General features: G+C 36.6%; 1 protein-coding gene across 4 annotated transcripts in view; it reads right to left on the reverse strand.

Moving 5' to 3' along the window:
- The window catches only part of Lcor (ligand dependent nuclear receptor corepressor), an 85,955-nt gene that overhangs the window by 11,798 nt on the left and 53,046 nt on the right, over positions 1 to 21,111 (reverse strand). For 3 of the 4 annotated variants that reach the window (XM_042689088.1, XM_042689087.1, XM_042689089.1), the window contains exons 6-7: positions 18,159 to 18,446; positions 13,711 to 13,804 (exon numbers count right to left, since the gene is read on the reverse strand). In XM_042689088.1, the coding sequence (XP_042545022.1) occupies positions 13,711 to 13,804; positions 18,159 to 18,396 (332 nt within the window). In that variant the 5' untranslated portion in view covers positions 18,397 to 18,446. Of the gene's footprint in view, positions 1 to 1,992; positions 11,311 to 13,710; positions 13,805 to 18,158; positions 18,447 to 21,111 lie in introns of those variants that run through there. The other variant, XM_042689090.1, reaches the window with a different exon arrangement.

A 21,111-nucleotide genomic window follows, 5' to 3' on the forward strand; every position in this document is an offset into this window, starting at 1 on the left:
ATAACAGCAAATTTTTAAAAATTAAAAAAGAAGTCCTTTCTTTTAAAAGGTCGTAACAAAGAGCCAAATTTCAACAGGAGCACTAAAACAAAATCAAATTCATTATATCAGTTTAGTTAATAATGGCAAGAGGGGACAAGAAACAAGGAATGGGCACATGAATGGATGAACAAATGCAGTCATTATATTCAATGTACATGAGGTAGCATAAGTGAACAAGGGAAACCAATGAAGCCTTTAAAAAAGCACACCAAAAGTACCAACAAAAATTTGACTTTATAAACACCAAAGCAAAAGGCAGAAAGAGCTTAATAATCAGTCTGTCTTGAGGTAAAAGGCATTACCCAAGAGATAAGCTATACTAACTACCCACAATAATATATGCATGTATATATGTATATAATATAGACATCTATATGTCTATATATTATTGTGGGTAGTATATAATCTGCCTACATGAAATGACATCATAAACTTGAAAATAGCTTTCTGGAATATTCTGCCCAAATTTATAATCTATAGAAACTATAATTCAGTTCTCCTAACCACTTTACCAAGAACCACATTATAATTCAAAGCATCATTAGTTTCATTCTAGTTTCCAAATAGCACAATATAAATATTGACCAGTATTCTCTTAAGAATTACAAGTACTGCTGGTTGCTGATGGTTCATGCATGTAAATCCTCGCTACTCAGGAGATTGAGATCTGATGACTAAGATTCAAAGCCAGCCTGAGCAGAAAAGTGTGTATAAGATTCCTCTCCTCAAGTGGTAGAGCGCTCACCTTGAGCACAAAGACAGTGCTCAAGCCCAGAGTTCAAGCCCCACAACTGATCCCCCCCCCCAAAAAAAAGACTCATCTCCAATTAACCACCAGAAAAATCATCGCTGTGGCTCAGAGGTAGAACACTAGCTTTGAGTGAAAAAGCTCAGGGATGGCACCCAAGTCCTGAGGTTTAAGCCCAACAACTGACCAAAAACAAAACAAAACCATAGGTAAATAGTCTTAACTGAATGATATTATCTCTGTACTTATGCAGATGAAAATTAGCAATTGTGGCAAACAATTCTAGCATGAAGTTTTACTTGAATAAAACCATAAAACTAAATTTTGTCCAGGGGCTGGTGGCTCATACATGTAATCCTAGCTACTCAGGAGGCTGAGATCTGAAGAGCACAGAGACAGCTCCCAGGTCCTGAGTTCAAAGACCAAGACTGATCAAAAAATAAATAAAAATAAATTAATATATATATTTTAAGTTGAAAAAAAATTTTTGGTTGGTTGTGGGGCTTACTCTGGCCCTGGGCACTGTCCCTAAGCTCTTCAGCTCAAGGCAAGTGCTCTACCACAGCGCACTTTCTGATTTCTGGTGGTTAATTGGAGATGAGTCTGACAGATATTCCTGCCCAAGTTAGCTTTAAACCACAAGCCTCAGATCTCAGCCTCCTGAGTAGCTAGGATTACAGACGTGAGCCAAAGCACCCACTGAAAAGATTAAAGTAAGTATTTCACTGGAAGTAAACTGAAAGAGCATCAAATTAATAGAGGCAATGAGATTTAAGACTGTATTAGACTTGAATACAAAACTTCACTTGAACTCTAACTTTGTAACAGTAACATATACTAATCTAAAAGATTTCATTTGGAAAGATTTATCACAGAAAATGATCAACTCTGGGGGTGAGAAGGTGGCTCAATGGTAGAGTGCTTGCCTTGCATGCATGAAGCCCTGGGTTCGATTCCTCAGCACCACATAAACAGAAAAGGCAGGAAGTGGCACTGTGGCTGCTCAAGTGGTAGAGCAGTAGCCTTGAGCTGAAAGAGCATGCCGGCCCAGAGTTCAGGCCTTACAACTGACACACACACACACAAAGAACAGAAAAAAAAAAGATCAACTCTGATTGCATTTAACAGTATATATCTAACTCTCCTTGTGAAAAAATTTCAAAAATACTAAAATCTTAAGTAGAAACAGAACTTTTAAAACAGTTTTTCACAACAAAATTTATTAGAAGAATAGTGGTTTTGAAAGTCTAGCATCCAGTGAGAACTACCATACACAACATTACAGCTGGGAATGTTTCTCCAAAATGTCATGGTCAAATAATACAATGGAACCATTAAATCTTACACATGCACAAAATAACTAGTGCTTCTGACATACAATGCAAAAGGGGGTGGGGACCACATGGATTAAAATTTTAAGTACTCATCACATACATTAAGACACAGCTTATTTTAGTCCAGTCAAAAATCAGAACTGCATTTAAAAATGTAGTGCAATCAAACCAAAAATGTTAATTTGTGATCATAAGTGCTCTACTACATAAACATTGATCATAGCAAGGAACAAAAAGTTCAAAATCACACAGTACAAAAAAATCTGTAAATAAATATAAACTACAGTACAAGAGAAATATTAAATTATACAATTCCGTCAAACTGTAAACAGTATATTGAAATGAGGTCCATACGAGTTTAGGGGGTTCCTGTTTTGTTGCATGACACTTGAACTTATATAAATCTGATTTTCCTATCTTCAAAGGCTATAGTTTTATATATGAAGATCATTCTGTAGGATGTAAAATATCAAGTATTAAAGCAGAGGGGTAACCAACCTATTTTGTTCACCACAGGTAGTACTGTAGAAAACAAAAGGTTAACAGCCAAGTGTTAACATCAGAAGAAACTTGTCACTGAGGTTTTTAAAGGCTATAAAATACACTGACATAATTGTCTCCTGATACGCAGGTTTAGACCTCTGCTAATTTTTTTGACATTTTTACATACTCATGTTAAAACACCAACTTTGGCAGAATCACTACTGATAAACTCAAAGCACTCCTGGCCCAATGGTTCTATCACAGTGGCCAGTGCACAGAATTCTCTGGAGACATTGCATAAACTAGAATGTAGAGGTCAGACACCCAAGGACCAGTGCTTGAATTTAGTAGTAGTTATGGTGAAGAAGCAAGAGCCACATTAAAGAGGAACTACGCCTGTTCGTTTACAGACACAGTTAGGAATGTCTTTTAATTGTGCTGGCTATTAGTGGCATTTAAAAAATATATAGTGTAACCATGTGTGCATGTGTGTCTGTGTGTGCTGGCTATACATTTATGCACGTTTTAAAAAATACACTGTTAACAGGAACCCCCATATTATCTGCTCAGTAGTAATAACTGAATATATAGAATGCCACTATAAGAGTGTGAGGCACCGTGTGCTGGAGAGTTATATGCAGCTTTAAAATCTGTTTGGCTGAGTTATACCTGGATACCTGAACTGAGTTTTTTAAGTTGACATTCATCAAAGATGTGCTACCAGCACGTCAAAATAAAAGCAAAACAGAAAATTACAAGTCACTGTTAGGTTTAAGAATAGCATCTAAGTACCTGAATTGAGTGAGAAGAGTGTGTAAACTGTCCCTGAGGGTTTTTAAACAGTGTGTACAAGTTGGATTTCTAAAAACATTAGTCTTATTTAACAGTGTGGACTGATAAAATACCAATGTCTGAGAGTTTAAAGTGGAGGTTATAAGAATTATATGCAAACTCTCCTAATTAATCGTTTATGCATTCTTTTCAAAGCAGCAACAAGCTGCTCTAAAGGATACATCCCATCAGAACAAGCAACAATGTGGGAGTCAGATAAAGGTTTCTATCTTAGTCTGGTTTTCTGACAGCACAGTCTATCAATATCCAATGACTATATCTTTCCTAGATCAAAATGTAACTAATTTTGACTAGCAATATAGGATTAGACTTTTAATCAAACACTTTGCTATTACATACTAAATTCCTTAAACTTACTAATGCTGGTATTACTAACCTAGTTAATCATCCCACCCACATTTAGAAATATACCCTTCCACAACTTAAAAACATTAAGATCCATTACAGTCCTCTGATGTAAAAAGCATGTCAGTGAATTAATATTAAAAATTTACAGTAAAAAGGCTTGAATTTCAGCCAAAGATTCTAAATACTGTTCATTCCCTGAAGACTTCAAAAGGGAGAGAATCCCTACCCATTTTCTTGGTGATTTATTTTTCTAAAATGGTTTGCTTTTTCACTTGAGGTCATTTTCCCCTCACCTCTCAAGTTCCAAATTCTTAAGCTTGAAATGCTTAATAAAATGAGAAAAATGAGGCAATCACTTAGAATTGCTAGACAGGTACAAAATGTTACTGGTTTCTTTGTTAAAGTAAGATTTATAAAAATGTGATTCAGACTCCATATTATGTTATATGCTTCATATTTTCAAATAATCATCCTAAGACTTACAGTACCTAAGACTCTGAAGATAAATTAAGACTTTAGTGTTGCAACAGAAAAAGTGCTGAATTATCCCTTTTCTAGTACTTAAAACATTTTGGACAAGTGCTTTCCTAATGACAACAAAGTTTACTATATAACCTTCCACCAAGCAGGAAAAGTCACCTGGGTGAAAGATAAGATTTTTAGGAGTGTAGCACCAGGTATTTACCAAATAGGAATGGTTTCACTCATTCTGAGGGGTAAAATATTCTAGATTGAAATTCTATTTGGCTATTGACTGTTAAAAATCCCTGCTCTACTATGTCAGTGTCCTGTGTCCAGCTATGCCCAGCCCCCCACCCCCAATTCCCCATACACACACACTATCCACTGAGAATTTAATCTCCAAAGAGATTTCAAAATTTACGTTTTCAGGACATACCTGAGAAAGGGTGCAATTATGCAGAACAAGGAACCCAAGACTGCACTAATACTGGTTACGGGTTCGTAATTTTTTTCTCAAGACAAATCTAAAAAGTTTAAGAGGTATGGATCCTTCAAATAAGTCTTAACTGCTTTAGGGTTTTGTTGTTTTTGGTATGTGTGTAGGGTCATTTCCAGTGTTAAAAGATCATCTTGAGCCTGTTCAATAACAGTTCAAGGACTAAAGGGTTCATTTCCACATTCAAACAATAAAGATTAAATATTATGATTACAATATCTGTCCAATAAATCTATAGTTAACTAAAAAGTGCTTGCTTTACAGCTTTTATGGATACAGCTCTAAATGAACTGAAACCTTAAAATTACCCCCAAATAGTTGCAGAATTTATGCTTTATTATTTGCCAAGTTGACATAAATTAGCTTTCTTTCTCAATGTAAAATATTTTTCTATCAAAAATGAAGATGGCCCAACTTTAGTACACTGTCCTGTAATTAACTTTTAGTATAACAGAGCATAATCTTTAGACTCTTCTCTAAGATCTATGTACTTGCCCATCCTAAATCCCATGCCTTTCTCCCAATCTCCTTTAACACTTAGGACACACAGCTTATAGTGTTATGTTATGAGTTAATGTTTGACTCTCTAAAAGGTCACATGTAACCTTTTATTTGGATTAAAAGAGGATATGCAAAGAATTTCCTCAGTCAGCATGTTCACAAAACCTAGTCAAGTCCCAAGGACAGAACCCAAAATCAACTAAAAACAAAGAGTCTGGCGGTATCCATGTACCACAATTATACTTTTTTTTTTCCCTTTTGGTAGATTTTGAAAACAGATTAAAAAAATTACTATATAGCTATTAATGGTCTCCTAAGTGGACTGCATGACTAAAGCCATCAAGTTTTTAATAAACACTGGCCTGACCACAGTATTAATAAAAACCTAATTCTAATAGAAAGGGAACATGAAAAAAAACCTTTGATACCTTCCTTCATGAAGGCCAAAATTTAGCCTATAACTTTCAATTTTCTATAAAACATTAAGTGGGGCAATTTGATCTATCCATATTCTATGACCAATGACAGCAACCTGAATATATAGAAATGAGTGGTTCGTATGAAAACAACCTCAGGTATTTGGTTAAAAAATTACAAAAGCCAAAATGAGTGGCTTTAAATGAAACCTTTTAAGATAATAGCTGTTAAATAAACTGATAACAACCTGTTATATATGTGCTGTAATGACTCAAAATACTTTCAGCTTCTGACATTGAACTGACTCATTACTGTTTTAAGAAAACAATCACATAAATTCAAGCTTCACTATTGGGGTGGGGGTTATCAACGAAATGAGAGAATCATGAAGACTATGCCATGTGTTTACATGGAGTAGGAGAAACACAGCTTACTAGCAGCTCAAAGGCTAACATGTACTGCTTAATGACAGAAGGTAGTTATAATAAAGGTCTTAACAGGTATGCTTAGTCAAATTTAGAGTTCTCTCCAGAAAACCAAAAATTAATCATCTCATTGTATCATTCATTGTTCTGCTATCTGATCCCATATAGCTCACGTTACAGCTAAGGTAAAAGATTGGGGAATAGAAATGCCAAATAGTTGAGGTAATGGTTTTATGTAAAATAACCATAGTTCTAAAGCACTTCAATATTGTAAAATAAAAGTGTACCAAATAAAGCTAATACACACTTCACACTTGTTGAGCTTGCTCACCAGAACTGACCAGTAATTAACTTCACATAAGGACCCCTACTACCACACAAAGCCTTACTCATATTCAAGATCTGCTGCAGCAAAGTTTTATCAAGCAACATCTAAATTTCAGAATAACAACAAACTTATATTAAAAAGTATTATACATAAATATAAATTATTTTTCCTGAAAGAGAGACCTTGTCCTTCATGGTATTTAAGAAACAGAAAAAAAAGTGTATAGCTCATCACAAATATAACTCAGAATCACTTGTAAGCCTACTGAACAAAGAAATGCAATATACTGTATTAGGTCAACTTTGATGAGTATAATATCTCCAAAATAAGAAAGCTAATGATAAAACACCAACTAGTTATCCTCCTCAGAATTAGTGTTCTTGATTTTATAGTGCTATAGCTTATCTACTCTACCATATCAATGTTCTCTCATTTAAAAACGCAAGAATTTATTTTAAATATATTATTTCCTACAATTAGTTCAAATAATGTTATTTGAGTAATGTCATCATCTATCCCTCTACTAGAAAATGCCACGAATAAAGGCTTCTGTGACAGTCATGAACTACACTTTCCATACCATAAAAATGGTCAACTGTTGTTTGGGCCACGCAAAACTCTGATTAGCAGACACTGAGCATGCGAATAGACCAATTTCTATTACAAAGTTATAAAGATGTCCCCAAACAAGAATATCTACACTGAAAGTGCCAATACCATATAGTGGCAAATCAAGAAAGAAATCAAATATTTAAAAAATCACTGCGACACAAAGACGACAGCCAGCGATGTGATGAGCCATCTCCAAGAAATACATGGTACAATGGAAAATCTGAACACAAAATTTAACATTAAAAGTGCACCTGAATATTACAAACTAATTTTACAAAAACTACAATAAGGTAAAATATATAATCTTTTTGAAATATTCAGCAGCTTTTGTTTTTTTAAGGTTTTTTTTTCTTGAGAGGCTCATGAAATTTAAAAGGGACCACTATCTAATTTCAACCATGCTTCACAAAACAATAATGGCTATTTTATATTGCAATTACAAATGTAATGCAATTAGTGCTTTAAAATAATCTACACTCAACACCAACAAAATAAAAAAGAAGAGAAAAAGAGAAAGAGACCTTTGGAGAAAAATATGCTTATTCAAAAGCTTCCTGGAAAGGAAAATTTACCTGAATTATCAAGTCATGACTGAACTCAAGTGTAATGTTTAAAAGCTTCACAGACATGAATATTACAATCTTCAGGTCTCAGGACTTTTAATCTGAGAAAGTTTAGAGTTTGGTTTGTTTTTAAATTCACTTTCTAACCAAAACAAATAATAGAAATACTCAAATTTTCACTATTTACAACTCTCAGCCTACAATCTGAAATGACACAATACAAGTTCTCTTATTTAAACTGCAGCATTAAAGGGTAGGCACACCATTCTTCTGCTGCTCGATTGTCATCCACTGAAACACACATAGAAAATATTTATGTTAGTAAAATGATCACTCCGTGTCCACTACAATGACAAAATTTACATAACTCAATTCATACATCACTAAAGACTACCACATAGGATTAAACCTCTCTCAACAGTAAAATTCTACAAAGTTCATCTTTTAGGGCCAGATTTTTTAATGGGCCTTTAATATTTCTTTCTGAGAGGTGATAAAAGCAAGCACAAATAAATTTCTCCAAGAACCTTTTTGCAGCAATTCTGAGTTAGTGAATACTCCAAACATTATGCAAAAAGTTGCCATGGCTGGAAATGTGTCCTGACAAATTGAGTATGGAACGAAGGAGGTGTTCCTTCATACACTTAGCCCTTTGCTTTCAGCAAACTTTCAATTTCCTTCAACTGCAGATGAAAAACATACATTTCATTATGCATTTTTACTGCAACTTCCAGCTAGGCTGGAAAATATTGCAGTTACATACTATATTACTCAATCAAAACTGCTTTTTCTGTTGGGACTAGAAAGCTAAGGGGAAACAGGTTCAGTCACCCATTGATTAACCTGCTATACAAAATAACCAAATCAAAAAGAGAACCACGCCCAGACTGTGTCAAGAATGAGCAGTGTATGTATTTTAATAACAGCAATGGTGTGCCTAACCTTTGAACACACATGGAAAACTATCCTTAACCTAATTTAATTAATAGGTCCAAAGTTTCCAGGCCAGAATTTATGCCTTGAGAATACCTGGACTTACTACTTCTCAAATTGTTAGTATCCATTTGAAATCACCAACTTTAATCTAATCAACATGGCATGCTTGATTTTATGCTACACAGAAACAGCAATGTTTTTTGGTTTTGGTTAAGCATTAGAAGGGCCTAATCACTATTCTCAGCAGATAAAAATACAGAGTGTATATGGTATGGATTTTGTTTTGCACAAATAGTAATTTTAATATGATCATAGAAAGATATTGAATTGATGGGCTTCACTTATCAGATTTTCTTGCAAAAACTGTAGAAAGTAAACTTTCCAAACTTAATTACTATAATCTTAAAAGCCCATTTCAAAAAAAGCTTAGATATTCCTTCAAGGAGTGCTTATGATCTGAAAGGTCTTGATACGTGTGCTAAACAACCATGAAATTCAGCTAAATATAAGAAAAAGAAGGGGATATTATGTAGGACACCATAGAAAATTTCAGATAAACAAAATTAAGTAAAACCTTGAAAAAAATACTATGTACTAGTATTTGGATCACTTAAAAAAGAAACTCCAATAAACTCCTGACTGAATTACATGAGAAATGATATGCAACCTGAGTCATATTAGGATTCTGTTTTTTTTTCTTGGGATTCAGTTTTTCTCTTATCTAAAACTTAGATGCTTCATGAATAGAGATATTGGACAGACTACTGAAGTTATAAAATCTAGGTATCATTTTTGCTATACCATAATTACTTATATATGTATTTCCCTATTTCTCTCATCCCCATTAAACAGATCTTGAATATCTCCAACTAATTGCTGCAACATTATTCAGTTGTTAGCACATAATCAATTCAGTAAAAGGACTGAAAAATACAAAGAAACAGTTGCTAAAACGAGGCATCCTCCATTATTTTATGTAATGTACCCTGACTGCTCCTGAGTAAGAAGGGAGCTCGTCCTCCATGAGATAAGGCTATGTCCTCACTTGTTGGTGAGACCAAATTCTACCCTTAGAAAATCTCAAATGAAACCACAGCAAAGGTAGTGTTCAAAGTAATTAACTGAAGCATTTCTGAAGGTAGTGTGTGCACATTTTCCACCTCCTTCCCCTCTGGGTGAGCACTAAGATTGCTAATTCATTAAGCAAATTTAATAGTGAGAAGAAAATGATGAAGTATCATTATAAATGACCCAAATAAGTGTTTATCATTGAATAACCAAATTTCTCAAATTCAAAGGTTCACTGTTCTTCTTTGTATTTTCTTTAGTTTAATCCTTCAATTAGTTGAACTGTAGAAAAAATGTGAATAATTTTATAAGATTGCTTTCCAATTTGCAATGATAAAGCTCCCAGTAAAAAGCACAGGTGATATTTAAAAGAGGCCTTTTTTCTCCTCTTTTTTTAAAGTAAAGGCAAACATAAAGAAAGAAAAGCATGCAGGCTCTACAGGCAAGGAGTCCACTTCCATGTATCTGTTCTGTGAGGTAAATCAGCTCTCTTTTGTAGAGAAACATGCAAAAGGCCAAACAATATTCCGAGCCATACTGCACATGGAAATTTAAAAATATGCAACATTCAGAATGCACCTTTCACCTCTGTACACACAAGTCAATGCAAAATCTGCAAAGAAATGAGTGTCACAGTAATGAAGTTAGATGCAAGCAATGACAGCTAAACAATGATGCAGTAGTGCTCACCCAGTTTGTACAGTAATTGGCACTCTACAATATTCCTACTCATTTTTTGATTCATTTGCACTTTGTGCTGCCTCTCCCTGGGGATCTAATTCAATCTTTACAGAAACATCTGGCCCCTCCGACCTCATTAATTTCATCTTTTTCTTTGGAGGGTTTTTCAAAGTGCCCAGCCTCTCTTTTACTTTGTACTCCAGTGTACTGTGGGGAATCCCATAAATACTCTGAGCTTTGGAAACACTCATTTTTCCACTCATAACCACTGAGATTGCTTCCTCCAGTATCTCACTGTTGTACTGTCTGTAACGCCCTCTTTTCTTCCGAGGCTGCTTGGAACCAGGGTCTCCTTCTTGATCCGATGTGGGATATGGCTGTCCAGAGGTAGACTGCTCAGCATCTGAGCCCCAAGAATCAGGTCCAGCATCTAACATGCTTTTTCTATTTTGTTTTGGAAGAATAGCCCTTAACTTTTTACTAAGCGCGCTCTCCGTTTGTGAACCCATTACCAAAGAGCTATAGCTGTACTGATCACCAGTGCGAGACTCCCAAGAAAGATCCATTCCTCGAACTTGTGGTATCTTTAAATCTACAGGAGATGAATGGCTCACATCCTTTTTTCCATCTTGTTTTGCTTGAAGTGCCATTTTTGGGAAGGCAGAGTTTTCTGCAAGAAAAGGAAGGTCACTGATGTTGCTGAGTGCACCATTTCCCCTGAACTTCATTCGGTTGAGGTTGAATTCATAATGTGGTTTTGCCCAAGAGGCTTCCCTGGATAATATTAAGTGTTGTCCATGATTCTGTAATCCAGATGGCCCAAGGCTGGCAGCTGTGGACAATTGGTTTCTGCTCAGTAGTTCTTCACTAATCTGTAGAGATCGAGCCAGTGGAACTTTGAGTGATGTGGAGTGTCCAAAACCTTCCCTGGTTCCATCCTGTAAGCTTCTTGGAGGTACCCCATCACCACTCCGAAGTCCGTCTGGGCGGTACTGGCTGGGTCTCCCAGGTCGCCTAATTGGATGGAAGGAAACTGATGTGAGCAGGACTTGCACAGGTAGGGAGGGATGGGTGAGGGGACCACTCCTTTATTAGAAGGCCTTGCTTGGGTAACATCACTTTGTGTTATTTATTTTTTTTATTTTCTCTAAAATTAAAAAAAAAATGGTCTCAGCAGTTAGTTTTAAAACGTGTTCACAAAAACGAAAAAGAAAAAAAAAGGACCTTTTTGGGCAAAGAAAAATTAAAACTGTTGGCTGGTCTCTGGTTGGGTTCACAAATTTTCGGAGAAAAAGTTTCGCGCAACTGTTTGAAAATAGCACCTTAATTATAAATTACAAAGTAATCATTAGTCTCATAGATCTATACAGAATTGTATTACCAATGTGACGTTACCACTAAACAAGTACAGTAATAAAAGAGTAAGCCAAATTATTTATTTTGATGCAATGTGTTCAACATTCATGACAACTATCTATAAAACTGAAACTATTTACAGTGATGGAACACATAGATAACATTCATTTACCACACAAACAAGTTAATTTCAACATTAATCATAAAATAATTCCAAATTATATTTTTTATATTGACTGGGCATGGCAACCAGTTCCATGGAGTATGTTTGGAGGGTTAGGGGTCCAAACTTAGAGAACCCACTGCATTATAACTTACCACGTCTTCATTTTAATACATGACTGGTTTATATATATATGAATATTGTGATTCTTCAAAATAACATATTTCCCACAAAATTCTATTCTTTTACTCAAATAATAGAAGCAAATAATCTTGTAGCAGTTCTCTTAGGTTAAGAAACTTTTTATTCTTGAAATACCAAATGGCTATTTTAAAACTTTAAGTGGATAGCTCTGAAGCCTCTTACACCAAGTTAATTTGTAAGGTTTTAATTTTTCAAAGAGAAAAGTTTATCAAGCTTATGACTTGCAACTGGGAAAGTATGCCCAAAAGTGAAATTTTTCATAAACAATGATAAACCAACTATGTTTTACAAAACTCTAGGGTTACCATTAACACAAATAGTGCTGATTACTCAACTAAAAGATGGGCAGTACCTCTGGTACATTTGTCTTCTATAAAACAAACCAAACAGAAAATAATTCCCATTCAGAAGGAAGAACACAAGTGACTTTTAACCACATAACACACAGACCTGGCAGCCACGCTTAAGGTGAATCTTAAACAAAGGATTCATTTATACAAATTGCAACTGGACTTCTGCTACATACATTCTTAATTAAACAACTCAAGTGTCTTTGTTATGTAAGTGAGACCCAAATGATGTGGGGCCCTGCTGACTTATATGTAGATCACAATGAGAGAAAAGCTTTAAAAATAAAGTATGCAACATAGTTCAAATGATATTTTCAGACTGAATAGAAGATGAGAGAAAAAAGAAAAGGATGGATTCTTGAGAAAAATCAAGCCAAATATTTTGGAAGTCACTAAAGGAATTCTTCAGTGTGGATGAAATTAACAAGTAAGCCGGATATGTCCACTTGTTCTTTTGCTATCTAAATAAAATTTCCCCATATTGATTAGTCTAAAAGGTTATATCTAAATATCAAATAATTTAAACTTGCCAAAGTTAGTTTTCATATCACAATTGAAGTTCACTTTTGGGTACAAGTTTCCTAACATGGTATCTAATAAGGTGTCATTAAAATTTGACTTTTCTAAATGGTCATAAACATGCACAAGTGAGAATTAGACAATTCTTACACTATAAAATTAGGTGGTCAGAGAATTCACTTTAGTCCACTAAGAGTTATCAAACTGAGAAGCATAAGATTGTTATCCATCAACATCTACAATCAGTGCTATTAATCAAAATATACATATAATTACATATTCTGAACCGCTAGAGTTAAAACTGCAGTTCAAATCAGCAACCAACAATCAAAAACCAAACCAAATAAAATCAAACAAATACACAGTAACAAACATGCACACCAACCCCACTAGAAATACAAAGTGAAATACAGAAGCCCAATTTTCGTTCAACAAATTTTAGCACAAATAATACTGTTTTTACATCTAAGCTGTAATTATTTTAGTTTGTTTTTCACATTCCAAAACACTTGACAACAAAAAACTCAAAGACATATTCTTGGCACATTTATGGTTATTTACCATTTGCACTAAACTTACAAAACTGTTCTATATTCTCCAATTCTAGATAGCATGAATAAACTTTTACTTGCTAAAAGTTACATTACAAGAGAGCCACCTGAAAGATTATTACATGAAAGAATAAGCTTTTTAAAAGGTGTACAAGAGAGACTGGCTGATTCACTTTTGATGAATTATCTATATAAAACTGTAGAAGGCTACAAGTGTTTTCCCTTACCCACTTATATAAGATTGTGAAAGGCTACAAATGTTTTCCCTTACCCGTTCCCTTGAGTACTAGAGCAACCTGGAGAATGGCTCAGGGAAGTGCTGCCAGCACATGGACTTTTCTTAGTGGATAGATCAAGTACACCGTCTGTAGAAACACAAATAAACACCTGAGGATATTAAAAATAGCAAGGAGACCTGAATGTATTAAAAACAAAGAAGCAGACTATGTTAACTAAACAGATATACAAGACACATAAATGAATTATTAGATATAATTATGGTATTTTTTCTTCTGAAGCACAATATTTGGCAAAGCATGTTATATTTGATATCTCCGAGCATTACCTATTTCACTAACAAGGCAAAACTACAGAAGATTTTAAGATACAGTGAGATACTGGAAATATCCATTTATTTCGCATCTGGTTCTGCCCTACAGTTATTAGACTCTCTATGTGTCTGCATGCACATGCGTGTGCACACTGCTCCTGGGGCCTCAATTTAGGCCTGGGCCCTATCCCTGAGCTTTTCTGCTCAAGGCTAGCCCACTACTACTTAAGCCACAGCTCCACTTGAGGCTTTTTACTGAAGAGTCTCATAGACTTTTCTGCCTGAGCTAGCGCTGAACTGAAGTCCTCAGATATCAACCTCTTGAGTAGTTAAGAATATAGGCATGAACAACCAGCACCTGACAGACTTCATTTTTCTAAATTTACCTTTGTCCAAATGAGCTTTAATGTCTCATTATATCATATAATTATAAAATCAAGTTCTTCAAGAACTCAATCTACCTAAAACTCCAACAGTACATGAAAACTACACAGAAAATTTTAAAATATATTACATGTATATACTAGCAAGATAGTCTGAAAAATGAGTCAATTGTTAATGGTTTAACTAGTGTGTGTTAATTATTCTTTATACACATCTACAAAAACTACATATATATTTGTATTTAATATCTTGAAAACATCCACTGAACGTCTCAATTCCATTGTTAAAATTTATAAAGGCAACATGGTTTTAAATTAAGCTCAAATATTGGTGGGCAAAGATTAAAGGGAAAAAACAATACAAATAAAAGTCTGGAAATATAACCTACAAGCTAGATCAAATAATAAATTTGTGTGATTAATATATATAATTGGAAGACTTTCTTTTCTCTTGAAGCTATTATTATATACATGCAGGTACTACAGTTTGAACTTAGGGCCTCATCCTTGCTTGACTGGCACTCTATGATTTGAGCCACACCTCACTCCACAGTTTTTTTTTTTGGTCCGGTCGTGGGGCCTGAACTCTGGGCCTGGGCACTGTCCCTCAGCTCTTCAGCTCAAGGCTAGTGCTCTACCACTTGAGCCACCGCGCCACTTCCGGCTTTTTTCTTTTTGCTTATGTGGTGCTGAGGAATCGAACCCATGGCCTTGAGCATGCAAGGCAAGCGCTCTACCACTGAGCCACCTTCCCAGTCCTCCACAGTTTTTTGTGGTTTTTTTTTTTGGTCCAGTCGTGGGGCCTGAACTCTGGGCCTGGACGCTGTCCCTCAGCTCTTCAACTCAAGGCTAGAGCTCTACCACTTGAACCACAGTGTCACTTCCGGTTTTTTTCTTTTTGCTTATGTGGTGCTGAGGAATCGAACCCAGGGCCTCAGGCATGCAAGGCAAGCGCTCTACCACTGAGCCACCTTCCCAGCCCCTCACTCCAGTTTTTGATGGTCATTTTAGAGATGGGAGTTTTATGAATTTTCCTTCCCAAGCTGGCTTCAAACTGTAATCATTTGAATCTCAGTAGTTTGGATTATAGGCATGAGCCTATGGCACAATCTCAAAGCTTTTTTTTTTCTTATAGACATATGTAAAACTCAATCTTATAATCATAAGAATCCATGAGACTCTTATCTTCAATTAACAACTACAAAAACTAGATGTGGAGCTATGGCTCAATAGTGAAATCTAGCCTTGAGCATAAGACTCAAAGATAGTGTCCACAGCTCTGAGTCCAAGCCCTATTACCACCACCAAAAGAAGAGAAATGCACTGCTTGGAATAGTTCCAACAGGTAGAACTTAAGTTAAAAACAAATCATAAAGGAAATAGTTTAAATTTTTGCTTAAGTCTGTGTAATATGCCATTATGTAGTTCAAATTCGTCTTTGTAAAAATGTTGCCAATCAATAAAACATACCTTTTAAGCTACTATAAAAAGTAATGGAATCATTGTTAATTCTTATTACTAATACTTTAAATATATCTCTCTTCTATCATCCTATTATAAACCTGAGACATTTGAGGGAACATCTAGAGTAGAGATTTTAAATGGATACTAAAATTCTCTAAAAAACGGAAAATGCATGCAATTTTGCAAAGGCACCCAAATCAGCATAAACTCAAGGGTAACTAGAAGGTCTCCTATGTAGGAATTTCTCAAAACTTAAGATATTGCCTGTTGTAATACTCAAACAAGAGGAAAATGGGGGGGGAGGGGGAGTGTTGTGGAGGGGAAGGAGGGAGAAACATGATAAACAGATGGGGATTATCTAAGAATACATTTTTATTCAGCATTTTAAAAATACCTTATTGCCAGGCATTAATGGCTCGTGCCTGTAATCCTAGCTACTCAGGAGGCATCTGAGGATCCTAGTTCAAAGTCAGGCTAGGCAGGAATGTCTGTGAGACTCTTATCTCCAATTAACCACCAGAAAACCAGAAGTGGAGTGCTAGCCTCAAGCAGAAAAGCTCAGAGACAGTGCCCAGTCCCAGAGTTTAAGCTCCACAGCAATATAACAACAACAAAAATCCCATTACTGTCAACACCATAAATTTACTATTATCTCTAGTGGTTCAAAGGCTTGGTTGAAAAGCTCACATCAATTTTGTGAAAGGTCATATGAGATCAGAAGCAACAGGAATATGTAATGTATCCAAAGATAGCAAACTCTTCAGAGGCCCAAGAAACATTTGCTAAACAAAACTATTATAACCTCTTAACCTTGCCTCTAAGCTAGATCCCCAATCAAATTCCCTTTTGGAAGTATTTCAAGGTTCATAATCCAGGGCATATGTTTATGTGTGTGTTTCTGTATTTATAACACACTGAATACGCTTAAATTACAGTGTGTCCTACTATCTTCTCTTTTTATTTCTTTTTTTTTTTGGTCGGTTGTGGGCCTGAATTCTGGGCCTGGTCACTGTCCCTCAGCTCTTCAGTTCAAGGTTAGCCCTCTACCACTTGAGCCACAGCACCACTTCCAGCTTTTTCTGCTTATGTGGTGCTGAAGAATCGAATCCAGGGCTTCATGCATGCAAGGCAAGCACTCTACCACTGAGCCACCTTCCCAGCCCAAAGATTCTTTTTCTTTTCTTTTCTTTTTTTTTTTGAGGGGGGAGTCGGTCGTGGGGCTTGAACTCTGGGCTTGGGCCCTGTCCCTCAGCTCTTCAGCTCAAGACGAGCACTCTACCGCTTGAGCCACAGCGCCACTTCCTTCTCTTTTAATTTCTAACTTGAGTGATTCTTTTTTTTTTGGTTGGTTGTGGGATCTGAGCTGTGGGCCTAGGCGCTGACCCTCAGCTCTTCAGCTCAAGGCAACAGCTCTACCACTTGAGCCACAGTGCCACTTCCAGCTTTTTCTGCTTATGTGGTGCTGAGGAATCAAACCCAGGGCCTCATGCATACAAGGCAAGCACTCTACCACTAAGCCACCTTCAAAGCCCTTGAGTAATTCTTTAAAACTCCAAATAATACATATTTCCCCTTATGATCTCATTTACAGCATATAACTTCCCTCTAACAAGAATAGTTTTTCAGATAGATAATAATTGTAGAGCCTTGAGTATGAAGGAAGAAATCTACTTTTTTGTACTTCTTTTAAAATATGGGTATGGGTAATAGTTTGAAAAGTGCTTATATTAACATCATTAGTAACAACTATTATACCACCTGAATTGCATATCTATCATGACTAGGAATTGCTGGTGGGTTAAATTCTTATAACTTTTATCTGGCTGGGTGCTGGTGGCTCATGCCTATAATCCTAGCTACTCAGGAGGTTGCAATCTGAGGATTGTGCTTCAAAACCAACCAGGTCAAGAAAGTATGTGAGACACTTATCTCCAATTAACCACCAGAAAACCAGAAGTGGTGCTGTAGCTCAAAGTGGTAGAGCTTTGAGGAAAATTGCGCAGGGATAGCACACAGGCCTTGAGTTAAAGCCCCATGATCAACAAGCCAGAGACAGACAGACAGACAGACAAGACAAGACAGAGAAAAGGTCTCACTACGTTGCCCAGTTCAGTTTCAGTCTCTTGACACCTGGGCTCAAACGATCATCCCCACCTCAGTCACCCAAATAGATGGAATTATAGGTGCATGTCACCATGTCCACCTAGAAAAACGTTAGTTTTTATCTTATTGTATCTGCTGTCCTACTTGTAAAATAATCTTTTTTCTCTCCGAAATAAAGTTGTCTGACTGGACAGAGGATACCGTGACATCAAACCATACCTTGTTCACTAGGTTCTGACTGAGACTTTCTGACAGTAAGGTCCAGAGGTGAGTCTTGGTCAGCCATGAGAAGTTTGCTGAGCACAGGGTTCTGAGTAGTTGCAGCCGTGGGAGAGGTGGTGACTGGAGATGCTTTCGGCAGGCTTTGGTTCTTTGTGCTATTGGGCTGGCTGGGGTCCTGAGTAGAGCTATTTTTTGAGGTATATTCAGCAGCAAATTGTTGGATCATTCGCTGCATGATCTCACGGGCCACTAGGGGAATATTGGGGTCGGAGACCCAGGGACTGTCTGTAAACAAAGATTTATTTACTTTTAAAGTAGGATAATGCATTTTAAAGAAAAAGATAGCTATGAAGAAAACATAAAATTCCATTTTCTTTATTTTAAAATCTAATATCCTAAAACTAGTATTCCTCTTTTGACATATTTTAGTCTCTAAACTTTTGAGTTAATAAGCTGAAAAAATGACTTCCTAAAAACATTCCTAAACATTTTCCTCCATTCATGATTTATAAGATTTTTTAAAAAGGGATGTATCATATGGGTAAGAATCACTTACCTGATAAAGAAACCCCCCAAACCCTCTCTTATAAATTAAATACTCCTCTGTTAAATCTATATATCACATCATGTTTTCTCCAGAGTTTTCCTTAGCTATCTCTTAAACTTCTCAAGAATGAGTTACAGAATTCATAAGTGGTTAAGTTACTTCCTGTTAAAAACTGAAGGCAAGCCGGGCGCTGGTGGCTTACGCTTGTAATCCTAGCCACTCAGGAGGCTGAGATCTGAGAATTGCAGTTCAAAGCCAGCCCGGGCAGGAGAGACAGTGAGACTCCTATCTCCAATAAACCACCAGAAAACCGGAAGTGGCGCTGTAGCTCAAGTAGTAGAGCGCTCGCCTTGAGCTGAAGAGCTGAGGGACAGCGCTCAGGCCCAGAGTTCAAGCCCCACGACCGACAAGAAAAAAAAAACAAACTGAAGGCAAGATAATAAACAAGATAACATATAATAAAAAAAGAAATACTTAATTTTAATATCTATGACAGATGAAGCCATGATTTACAGTTAAGTGTACATGAAAATCACTTTTTTAATAGAAACAGATTGTTGGGTCCTTTCCCAAGAGTTTCTGATTCAGTAGTTCTAGAATGGGTCCAAGAACTAGCATTTCTAACAAGTTGCCTTATACTATTGGGGATTACAATTTAGGAACCTTTGGGGCTGGGAAGGTGGCCCAGTGGTAGAGTGCTTGCCTTGCATGCCTGAGGCCCTGGGTTTGATTCCTCAGCACCACATAAGCAGGAAAAAAAAGCTGGAAGTGGTGCTGTGGCTCAAGTGGTAGAGCACTAGCCTTGGGCTGAAGAGCTGAGGGACAGCGCCCAGGCCCAGAGTTCAGGCACCCTGAACGGACCCCCCCCCCCAAAAAAAAAATTTAGGAACCTTGGGCTAGGAGTCAGATCTCTACAGCTGAAGATAGACCATGTTATTTTCCATGACTTCTTTATATCTTGCCATTAACAGTAATGAAATAAACACCTAAGTTACTGAGTTCTAGTTATGATAAAGTTAAAAATAATAATCATTAATTTTTTGTCACTCAGCTCTTCAGCTCAAGGCTAGCGCTCTACCACTTGAGCCACAGTGCCACTTCCGATTTTCTGGTTGTTTACTGGAGATAACAGTTTCGTGGCTTTTCCTGCCTGGGCTGTCTTTGAACTGTAATCCTCAGATCTCAGCCTCCTGAGTAGGTAGGATTACAGACATGAGCCTCCAGCACCTGGCTTATCATTAATTTTTAAAAACTGGAAAAACCTTTGAGTTCAAATGGGGTAAGACATAGAAAAAATGATTTATATTATTACCTTCATACATATATAATTATATGTAATTATAATTACCATGTTAGTCACAGTTCAAAGGCAGCCTGCTCAGGAAAAAGCCATGAAACTCTTATCTCCAATAAACCACGGTGCTGTAGCCTTGAGCTGAAAAGCTAAGGGATAGTGCTCAGGACTAGAGTTCAAGCCCCATGACCAACAAAAAAAAAAAAAAAAAGGAAAGAAAAAAAGAAAGAAGAGAAATAAATGCAATAATCAAATTGATCACTAAATAGTGCTTTTAATAATGAGAACAGCTGGCCACGGTGGCTTACACCTGTAATCCTCGCTACTCAGGAGGCTGAGATATGAGGATCATGGTTCAAAGCCAGCCTGGGCAAGAAAAGTCCGTGAGATTCTTATCTCCAGTAAACCACTAGAAAACCAGAAGTGGTGCTGTGGCTCAAGGCGTACAGCACTCGCCTTGAGCTGAAGAATGCAGGGACAGCGCCTAAGCCCAGAGTTCAACCCCCATGATTGACCAAAAAGAGAGAGAGAGAGAGAGAGAGAGAGAGAGAGAGAGAAAGAGAGAGAGAGAGAGAGAAATGTGGGAAAGAGAATCTGTTTCATGGTACAATGCTTATAAATCATGTTTAAGGCCTAAGGCTTGGTTTTCCCCACCAGACTGCTAGAAGGGGAGGGGAATTGAAAGAGAAAAATGAAATCTAAATTTGTGCAGATTTATTGATAGAATTCAATTAAAACTTTTCCTTTGATGTTAAAGTTCTGCCTGTGCCCCTGACTCCCATCACAAAACTTTGAAGGCCTTTTTATATAAGATGCTTCTTAGAAAAGCTCAGTTTGGGAGGGGGGACACAGAAATGGCCTGAAAAAGGGTGAAAAAATGCAGCAGTGATACTCACTAGACACTGCTGTAAATGAACTATACAACTTGTAGGTGACATGGAAGAGAAAAAAATGGGACAAAAAGAAAATGTACCATTGTAACAATGAGATGTACAAGGCACTATGTTGAAAAATGAACTTTACAATTTAGGTGCGGGGGGAGGGGAGAAAGTGCAGTTGTAGAAGTGGGAGGGAAGGGATGGTAGGGGAAAAACAAAGGAGAAGGCAAG

Source organism: Dipodomys spectabilis, unplaced genomic scaffold (assembly GCF_019054845.1).
Source record: "Dipodomys spectabilis isolate Male_0828 unplaced genomic scaffold, ASM1905484v1 ptg000125l, whole genome shotgun sequence".
Lineage (NCBI taxonomy): Eukaryota > Metazoa > Chordata > Mammalia > Rodentia > Heteromyidae > Dipodomys > Dipodomys spectabilis.